The sequence below is a fragment of the Bos indicus x Bos taurus genome, chromosome 4 (genome assembly GCF_003369695.1).
Source record: "Bos indicus x Bos taurus breed Angus x Brahman F1 hybrid chromosome 4, Bos_hybrid_MaternalHap_v2.0, whole genome shotgun sequence".
In the NCBI taxonomy this organism is placed as follows: domain Eukaryota; kingdom Metazoa; phylum Chordata; class Mammalia; order Artiodactyla; family Bovidae; genus Bos; species Bos indicus x Bos taurus.
This window is the reverse complement of record NC_040079.1, coordinates 106293123-106303311: the sequence shown is the minus strand read 5'-3', so window position 1 is coordinate 106303311 and position 10189 is coordinate 106293123. Positions and strand designations below refer to the sequence as shown.

The 10189-nt window shown below is 45.4% G+C and overlaps 1 protein-coding gene across 3 annotated transcripts in view; it reads right to left on the bottom strand.

Annotated features, from left to right (window-relative positions):
* Positions 1 to 3355: 3355 nt before the first annotated feature.
* The window catches only part of SLC25A13 (solute carrier family 25 member 13), a 231183-nt gene continuing 224349 nt past the window's right edge, over positions 3356 to 10189 (bottom strand). For all 3 annotated transcript variants that reach the window (XM_027540106.1, XM_027540105.1, XM_027540108.1), the window contains exons 16-18: positions 4948 to 5106; positions 4763 to 4853; positions 3356 to 4501 (exon numbers count right to left, since the gene is read on the bottom strand). In XM_027540106.1, the coding sequence (XP_027395907.1) occupies positions 4315 to 4501; positions 4763 to 4853; positions 4948 to 5106 (437 nt within the window). In that variant the 3' untranslated portion in view covers positions 3356 to 4314. The remainder of the gene's footprint in view (positions 4502 to 4762; positions 4854 to 4947; positions 5107 to 10189) is intronic.

Genomic DNA, 10189 nt, shown 5'->3' with positions numbered 1-10189 from the left:
CATTCATTGATGCTCATGTGCCTAATGGTACAAGCCTAATGTACCACTAACCTCAAAAGGATGATTTTTTAAGTCTATGTTTTTAACCATGACCAGGAAATTTAAAGATCATATAGTTTACATGAAAGTTCCTGATGACTCAGAGTAACCAGCTAATTGAAACCAATTTACATAGCTGTAGTTGCTTTAATAAAAGATGTACTTACGACTTCTAAAGTAACCGTGGAATACATCAGAATAGGGTTGTTTTAAGTTATGGTTTTAACTCCAGCCGCTAAAAACACTACTGAAAAGGCCTATAAAGTGGGAAAATGATAGAGATTACTGATTGGAAAAAAAAATTATCGAAACCCATCCATCCATCCATCCATTCATCCGTCCATCCAAATGAAAAGAGCCTACTCAGAGTTCCAGGCACTGTGGAAGTAGCATCACCAGCACAGTTCTCATGGAGCCCAATCTGGGCTTTCAGGTTAAAGACTTCCACTGTTTTCAAGAAACAAGTGACAATGCTCTTTTCTGCCTCAGATCTTAAAACGTGCACCCCCATGCCCCCCACCCCCCACCCGTGGCCCTCACAGCGTGGAAAACAGAACTCTTTGGTGAGGGTTGGGTTGTTCCCAGAAGGTAAAACAAAGGCACCTCCCTCCCCGCCCCCACAAGGGGCTTCCCTAGTGGCTCAGATAGTAAACAATCTGCCTCCAATGCAGGAAACCAGGGTTCGGTCCCTGGGTCAGGAAGATCCCCAGGAGAAGGGAATGGCTACCCACTGCAGTACTCTTGCCTGGAGAATCCCGTGGACAGAGGAGCCTGGCGTGACTAACACTTTGAGGGCAGTACCATTTATGGAAAGAACATTTCACTGCTCTCACCAGGGAATGTGTCTTTTTAAAAATCTTTGGAAAAATCCCCATCCTGAAAGCGTTTGATGACCCTGAACTGAAAATGGGATTTCGCTCAGTGGCAAAGATACAAATTCATCCCCCACAGGATGGCTTCTGCGGTAAAAGGCACATGATGACTCTTAGGGTTTATCTACAAGGTTGCTAAATGGGGCTACAAGACTGTCTACAAATTCCATCGCCCGGAGTTTTCCCTGTCTTTACCTGAAGAATTCCAGCATGCCTTGTGGAATACCTAGTCCGGGGGGAGGTTACAAAGTTTCAAGGACAATTTGTTCCCAGTTTTTATTCCCTGCTCACTGAGTTATGTGCTATTAAACATTTCCAGAAGACTGTCAAAATGTAAGCATCCTGAGGTTTACATCTGCCACACCATTAAACAACATAGAAGCAACAAAATTTTAAACATTGTTTTCCAGCAATGGTAAATATTTTCACTAAGTAAAAACTGAAGCTTGAAATGCAATAAGCATTTTAAATGACTCCTTTCTGTGCCAGGATTCTTATGTTCCCCTGTGCAACCCCGGCTGCTTGGGATTAAGGCAACCCCAGGGAGCACAGCGAATGGTTGTGGGTTATGAGGTGTAGCATGAGCTTGGCGACAGCATGCCACCCAGCCTCAAGAAACCCAGCCACGGCTGGAACCCAAGAATCAGCGTGTTCATTCTGTGGTCAGCTCCACATTTTTTCCCCTCCTAGAAAAAAAGTTGCTACACAAAAGTCAGGCCTCTCCCCCGCTCCCCCTCAAGCAATCAGGAGTGGACAGGGGCAGAGGGAGAGACTCCAGGGCTGGCGGGGCAGGGGGAGGCTGGCCCCCTTGGGTGGGCATTGCTCAGCTTTCAGTCCCTTGGCGAGGAGCAGGAAAAGAGCCACTGTAGAAACGGCGGCCACAGCGCTGCTGAGTATTGTGCTGTCACTTCAGGAAGAAGGAAAACCCAGAACAAATTTGACGTGGTTTTTACCGCACGGTGATTGCAGTCCTATTCAAGGATGTCACTGTCACACCACCCACTGAGCACAACTAAGAAGGAAATGGGGCCTCCTGTGTGTCTCCAGTCACTGCCTACCCCGGAACAGACTAAGCCAAGGATTTTAAAGAAACACCGCCATGTGGGCCTATCTCCTTGGCTTCCTGGTACCTCTCTGCTTTCTCCTTTACTAAAGAGCATCATTCTCAGCTCCAGGTAGGACTAAGGGAAGCCAAGACGCTCTCCCACAGATGCAACACCTCCTAAAGAAGCAAGCAAGAAGACTTCCCTGGTGGGCCAATGGCTAAGGCTCTGAGCTCCCAATGCAGGGAGCCCAGGTTCGATCCCTGGTCAGGGAACTAGATCCCACATGCTGCAACTAAGACCCCAGAGCAGTCAAATAAATAAGCAAATATTAAAAAAGCAGCAAGCAGGGCAGTTCACCGCGTCTTGAGATCTGGGTCAGTATTTATACCTTGAAAATCTGATCTTCCATAAAATTTCAAGCAGTTGAAGAAAAGAAAGGCAAGGAGGCAGGGTTTACACTCAGGGGACTTTTCTCCACATTCAAAATAACAAAGCTTGAGTGCTGTGTTACGGTAACACCACCTAAATTTCTATGACGTATGTGGAATCTTGTGACTGGTCTTGGAGATTAAAATATAAATGTTGCTTGTCACACTGAGCAAGGGACTGGGGGAGGGGGGCAAGTTCAGGGAGACGGAGGGGATTCTCTTTGGTGTTTGCCAAACCAGAACCATGAGGGAGTCATGTATATATCTGTCCTATTTCTGGTGAGAATAACAAAGCTTTTGTTCACTGAAAAAAAAAAAAACCCAAAAACACCACCACCAAAGCAGACTCACAGATGGTTTTTACACTTTCCCATTTTGAACAGTAACTCTGAATGTCAACCTGCTGACCTACCGCAAGACAGAAACTGAAAAACAGCTCTCTTCTGGAGGCAAATTTTGGAGACATAGGAAGTTCAAACTCAACTGACAATAAGTAACTCAGGAGCACAACTGCAGCCTTAGGAGCGCGCCCGAAATTCTGCTCAAGACTAACACCTTTCCCGGGGTCATCACAGTGTGGGTCCAATATGCTCAAAGGTGGCACACACGGTCCGTGGTTTTGGGATGAGGAAGAGTCAGAGAAGATCAGAAGACACCATGGCCATTTGGTACCAGTTTTCATGCCCGACCTCCAGGGAAACTCGGTATTAATTCTCACAGTAAGAGACTGCAGAGAGTGCTGAGGATGACTAGAGCAAGGGTCAGTCTGCTAGGGTCCTCACTCCTCACAGCCTCTCTCACACTGAACACTGGCGTACTGAAGACGTGGGTGCACATCACCCTGAGAGACCAGGGAGACAAACTGAGGCTGACATGAACCAGTCACCCTCAAAATGAGACTGCGACAGTCCAATCATGACCACTCTTGCAGTCATTTGCCACATGACGTAACAAGAGCAAAAACACTCAGTAGCTTTAAAAATAGTTTATTTCCTTCCTCACAGACACACGAGCCTTCTGACCATTGTTTGAGGCACCACAAATTAAATAAAAATGCATATTACAATGCATTTTTCCATGATTCAAGATAAAGTGGATTTTAAAAGCAAATGGATGCCAACTACGGAGGGCTGGGAGGGGCGAGGGTAGGTATCAGTAATGGAGGGCACGCGTTTTTCTGCAGTGTTTACTGAAACAGGCGGTGGTCAGCACGTGTGCCTCCTACGAGCAGTCATTCCAAGCCAGGAGCGGGGCTGTGTCTCTGGGTTTCTCCATCCGTCGAGTGCAGAGCCAAGAATACTTTCTCTAAAGTACAAAGACCTCCCCCCTGGTAGCCTGGGTACCAGTAACAGAATATGATTATTAAACATCTTCAATGTGGTTTTCATTACAAAACAACATGTTTCACATCAAAGCTTCATAATATAATCCAGAGTCAGAATTAGTGTGCCTTTAGAATCTGAAGCCCGGCTGGCTATTTCTGATAATGTTTTTGTTTCTTCCAGTGTTTTTTTCTCTTTTTATAAAGATGCACCCAGTCTCCTGCACAGGAGCACTTGCTCGGAGCACCATGATTGCTTCTTAGCAGCTTCTTCTGGGCTGTCATCCTAATCTGAGGAGAATGGTTCTAATTCCTATTCAGACTTGCTTCTTCCTCCAGATCAGGTTAATGTTGGCCAAATCCCAGGAGATGTCAGGTACCAGCACAGGTTTGTGAGAAGAGGCCCAAAGAATAACTATGAATAATTTCACAATGATCTAGTTAGGAAAACACACAGAAAAAGGAATGATTTCACCTTATCAAAAGCCTCAACTTGAATTTAAACAGGAGATGGAAGTGACAGGGATGAAGTGTTTCCATTGGGATGGGGTGTTCTCTCCAACAGTCGCACCAGAGACGCAGCGATGGCCCGGTGGGTGCCAGGCCTCCTACGGGCCTCCACCCATGGCTTGTGAGGTAGATGCTGACGGCTTGAAGAGAGGTAGGTAAAGTCCAAATTTGTTTTCAATCCCTGCAAATGTTGCAACTGCCAGTTTGTAGCCCCCAACGTGATCAGGATTGGGAGCAGGCAGGGTGATCCTGGATTTAGGAACTGGCTCTGATCCCATGGGTTTCCTACAAGAAGGGAAAATAGAGTGAGAACCTGAGGGTTTTTGTTTAACTTGGTAAAAGCAACATTCAAAAACTGCTAACATCTGGATCATAGAGGAGTTGTGGAATTCTGGTTACTTGTATGTTCCCTTTGGAAATGAATCTGATAACATGATTTCAGTATTTTCCTACGTCTCTTCTACTTCATCACAGGGACTAAAAGGACATACCTTTCTGGATGACCACAGAGTATTAGAAGCAGCTGAAGTTTAGCAAGCTACTTACACTCCTCCAAAATCAATGTAGAACCATCGCTGGAGCAATTCATAGGTCAGCAAAGTCACACCAAACTGGGGGGAGGACCGAAACACACGAGCTTGGGGGGAGAATAGGAAGTAACGGACATGGGTTAAGATTTTAAAACTTCGCCTGATACCAAAGGTTTAATTAAGAGCAAATTATCTCCATACCGCCAGCCCCTTTCCACAAAGCTTTCGGGCCTTCCTCGCGCAGGATCTTCCGAAAGCAATCTATCACTCCGCTGTAAGTGGTCTGGCCAGCCCGGGCGGCCACCTGTAATCGCGTCTTGATGACATCAGCAGGGGTCACCAGTGAGGCTGCAGGCATACCTGCCAGAAAAGACAACACCTTTGCAGTCGGGTCACGCTCTCACTGCGTAAAAGCAACTGTGCCGTGCACTGCCGGCCGTGGAAAGAAAGCTAAGGCTGGGATCGAGCCAAAGGCCTGTTCGCTGTCGCCTCTGGGAAAGGCAGCTGTGACTCTGGTCCGCAGGCGTGGAGGCTCCACCACACCTAATGGAGTACACGCCTCGCCTCTCCGTCCCCAGACCACCAACCTCCATCTGTCACGCTTATATTCTTACAGTCTCAGGAATTATAGATCAACACAACTTCAAATGGTTGAAAACAAATGGAGAACGATTTTGGGGGTTTTTTCTGTTGTTGTTGTTTTACCTTTTTTTTTGCTTTCCTGTTGAAATCAGAGTTATTGGGTCTGATTTTTCAGAGGTGAAGCTTGTTATCCGTTTCCTCTTCCTGCTTCTCTGCGGCTGCTGGCAGTCAGCGGAGGTGCCTTCTCACACACATTCAACCACTCGCACCCTCCAAACCCTAACCTCTCCGGTTACACCAGAAAAGACTTTACTGATAGCTAAACAAACATTGTGTGTGTGTGTGTGTGTGTGTGTGTGTATGCATGTGTGAAGGGGGGGTGACCTGAGGGGGAGGCACCCACAGATAATACTTTAGGACTCCTCTTTCCTATGACTGACATCTCCCGAAAAAAATATCTGCCAGAAATCTTAAAATTTATACTGGCTGATAATCAATGAAAAAGAAAACAGCAACAACGACAACAACAAAACCCTCCCAGAATTACCAATGGGAAATTTTTCTACAGTCATTTTATCCAAACTGGGGCAGCCCATGTTTAGATTTTTTAAAAGCGAGACTGTACTCAGAAGACACTGTCTCTTATGGTTTTATTACTTTTCCATTATGAACCTATTCCAAACCAAATTGGTCAAATGCAGATGCATAAATCTCCTTTGCTTTTTTTAAGGCTTAATAATTCTGTAAGAATTTCGGTCCAAACCAACGTGGTCTGGCTCGCAGCTCCATCTCATCCTTCTAAGAGACAGCTTTAAAGTTACAGGGTGTGCGTGCGCGCCCGGGGGAATCCGCATAGTACACGTTTGCATTTGTATCGCTAAGCGGTATCTTCTCCTCTTCCATCTTTCCCAAGGCTCCTCAACCATTCATCTGAACGGTTTTTATGAAACACATGGCATCTTTGCATGTGAAAAAGCTCGCTTTATATCCAGCGCTTCACTGGATAAGTCATACTGAATTTCCTATTAGCTTAGAGGAATTATTTTAACTTTAAGCCAGGAATTTATCCTCCAACATAATGGAAGGAAACATGAAAAATGCTTAGAAACCCACTGTGTTCACACCACCAATTTTGTTTCACTTCCTGGTTTAGAAAGAGTTTAGCAAGGCTGTCTGCTTTAGACATGTAATAAAATCCTTCTTACAAGGGTGGGCAGGCATGGCAGAGTGTGACTGTGAAAGACACACAAGCAATAAAATGGGTAACAAGTTTCCTTCAGTTAGGGTAGTTTTCATAAATAGCTACTTGCTATGAAAAGAGAGAGAAGTACTGGGGAGGGCAGGGAGGAAAGACACTGATCAGTGGAATAAGAATGCTAAGGGAAACGTGTAAGATGTTTAATAAGCTGTCTGGCAAAACTGATTGGGGTGTGTGGGTGCATGTGTGTGAAGTGGGGGCGGGTGCTGGAAACGGGGCAGCCTGCACAGGACTCTCATCCTCTCTACCACCAGCTCCCACCTCTCCCTGGAGGACAGCTGCTAGGGCTGCGGAGGGGCGGAGTACATCCCTGTGGACGGGATTTCTGGTGTGGAGACTTGCTAAATTCACCGGGAGAACAACATCAGGCTGCTCCACAGCTAGGCCGGGAAGGCAGCATTTACCAGGAAGAGCTTGGCTTCCGGACGTGTGTTGATTTGGGGGATCAGGGATGGAAAAGGCTTGAAGCAACTTTGCCTGGTTTCTACCGGCTTGCTTAAGGATAAGATGACGCTGATCAAGAGGTCAAGTTTCCTCTGGTCCCAAAGATGGGAGAGCAAGAGGAGGCTAGGAAGCAGGGACGGGACCCACCTCACACCTGATGCTTCAGTGATGAGACACATGATGAGATCTTCGGACCGCGTACTATGTATGACAGGGATGTTCTCCAGCCAATCAAAAAAATAACTCTAAGGGGCTGCCCAGTAGCTAGACAGGAGAAGTTTGTTTACCACAAAAAGAAAGCATGATTGGCAAAATACAACTTTGGTACAAGGACATATTATTGTATAACACAGGGGATATAGCAAATATTTTACAATAATTACAAATGGAATATAACCTTTAAAAATTGTGAATCACTATGCTGTACGTATGAAACATATAATACTATATATAACCTGTGCCTCAAAAAAAAGACCCCAGCAAAGACCAATAAACATATCATAAGACCAAAAAAAAAAAAAACAAATCTGGGGGGAGTCAGCCTTAATTTTAACAAATATTCCATTAGTATTTGTAAAAAAAAAAAATTGCTTCTCTGTTTATGGGACACAAAAGTTAACAGCTATTTATTTGGGAATCAAGGTTAAGAGTTTGCCAAAATCCCTTTGCACCCTTATGTACATTATCTACATGATGTATCAGTTGCTAAGAAAAGCATAAAGATTTTCATTTAGAAAGAGAAAATATCACATTATTGTCATACTTCTAACTTGAGGTTTTATAAGACAACATTATGTCGATACTACAGTGAGGCTCCTTGGTGAATTTTATGTAAGTGTGAAATACGCCTCTGTGCTTCTGAAAGCTGTTTTTAAACCCTGAATTCCATTCAGTTTGACATTAATATTGCTACACTTGCTTATCATTGGTATTTGCCAGGTACATATTTTTCCATCCATTCTCTTTCCATCTTTCTATGTCACTGTTTTCTCAAACTTCAAATGACTAGATTTCCTTTCACAACTTAGCTAAAAGCATTAGCTTTCACTGGGGGCACTGAAGGCATTCAGCGGTGGCTCGGAGGCGATTCCGGCCATCCTGGGTTGGGGTTCCGGTTTTTATTTTCTCTGCTTCTAGGTGCTTCCCTTTTGATTTCACCCTTTCCTGACTCAGTTCAACTGAATAATGTGTTTGCTGCACAGGTGTGACAGTTCCAGTGTGTGCAACTGATGAGCCCTGACGTCTTCTCTGCAAGTTGAGGACCCGGCGCCTCACCCGCCCCCCAGCTTTGTCTTCCTTTCTGTTGCCTGCCTCCCAGTGACCCTTCCTGGATAAAAAACACAAACCAAAGTGAGCAGTTATTCAGACCGACTCTAGGGTTTAACTTTGATTTGCTCAGTTTGGTACATCCCACATTCTCCTCTTTCTTAAATTCTCTTACATTCCTTTTGCCTCCCAGAGGTCTGTGGGGGTCCCTGAGCCCTGGCTGGGAGGGACCCCCTTGGGACGGGCACTCACTCCTGAAGGCGAGTGCACCCACTGGGAAGGAGACCAGTTCACGCCCTCCCCTCTGGTTGTGAGGGAACCTGGCACCATGGACGAGCGGCCAGTCTTCCATTACTGGTTTGTTTTCTGTCCTCTTTTCCTTATCCTTCTCCCTGGGTAAGTCCTACTAAACAGACGTTAGACCTCCTGGGCTCATCTTACATCTCTTTTAAATCTTCTATTATTTCTCATCTCTGTACTTGTGATCCATGTACAGTTGCTCAATCATGTCCAACTCTTTGCAACCTCAAGGACCATAGCACGCTGGGCTCTTTCTGTCCATGGGATTTCCCAGGCTAGAATACTGGAGTGGGTTGCCATTTCCTGCTCCAGGGGATCTTCCTGACCCAGGGATCAAACACACATCTCTGGCATTGCAGGTGGATTCTTCATCAGTGAGCCACCTGGGAAGCCCCATTTGTGATCCATATTCTAGAGGGTTTTGTTTCTTTTCTCCCACGCCTTTATTTCCCATGTGTCAAATCTGGTGTTTTTCTATGGACTTTTAATTCTAGCCATCTTTTCATTAACTTTCGAGAAAGCTTCCTGACTGGTTGTTTCTTTCAAATCTGAGGACCCTAATTATAGTTCTTAAAAGTTCTGCTCTGTTCCCTGAATGGCCTGCTTTCTCTGTCATTCTTCTACATACTTAGCTTATTGCTCCTTCTTGTCTGAGGACCCCTGGCTGTCTACTGGCATTCAAGTTCAAAGGCCAGGCTGAGGAGTGCTGTGGACGGCTCCCGCTGCACCCGGGTCAGCCTCACCCACAGGGCTGGTGACACAGGTTTTGTGAAATGGGTGAGGCCTGGCAACTGGACAGGAGTTAAAGATAGGCCTACAGGGCAGGGACCTTCCAAATCCTGCCACGTGGGATGCTTCACGCTGGACATAGAAGGAATTGTTTCCTACCTTTCTTTGGAAGAGATGCCATTAGTTCATTTTTTTCCCCCCTGCAACTTTGGTAAAGGTCTGGAATTACCATAAACCTTGCCCTGGTCTCCGTTCTTTACAACTGCCCTCTCCAGGCAAGTGTTTCCTTTCTTTAGAACACAGCTCTGGGCTTTTAGAGGGGATTCAAATATTGCCTGAAGCTTCACATAAAAAGGAGAAGAGAGAGGAGCAAGCCGACCTTCCCGCAGTAAATGAAGTTCCTTAACTCGTGTTAACCATTTACCCTACAACCTCCCTCCCACACTCCAGGCATTTTATCCATTGTTCACTTGGAGGTTCAAATTATCTGGTTCTGATCTGACAATAAAAGACAGAAATGGTATGGACCTAACAGAAGCAGAAGATATTAAGAAGAGATGGCAAGAATACACAAAAGAACTGTACAAAAAAGATCTTCATGACCCAGATAACCACGATGGTGTGATCACTCACCTAGAGCCAGACATCCTGGAATGCAGTCAAGTGGGCCTTAGGAAGCATCATTATGAACAAAGCTAGTGGAGGAGATAGAATTCCAGTTGAGCTATTTCAAATCCTAAAAGATGATGCTGTGAAAGTGCTGCACTCAATAAGCCAGCAAATTTGGAAAACTCAGCAGTGGCCACAGGACTGGAAAAGGTCAGTTCTCATTCCAATCCCAAAGAAAAGTAATGCCAAAGAATG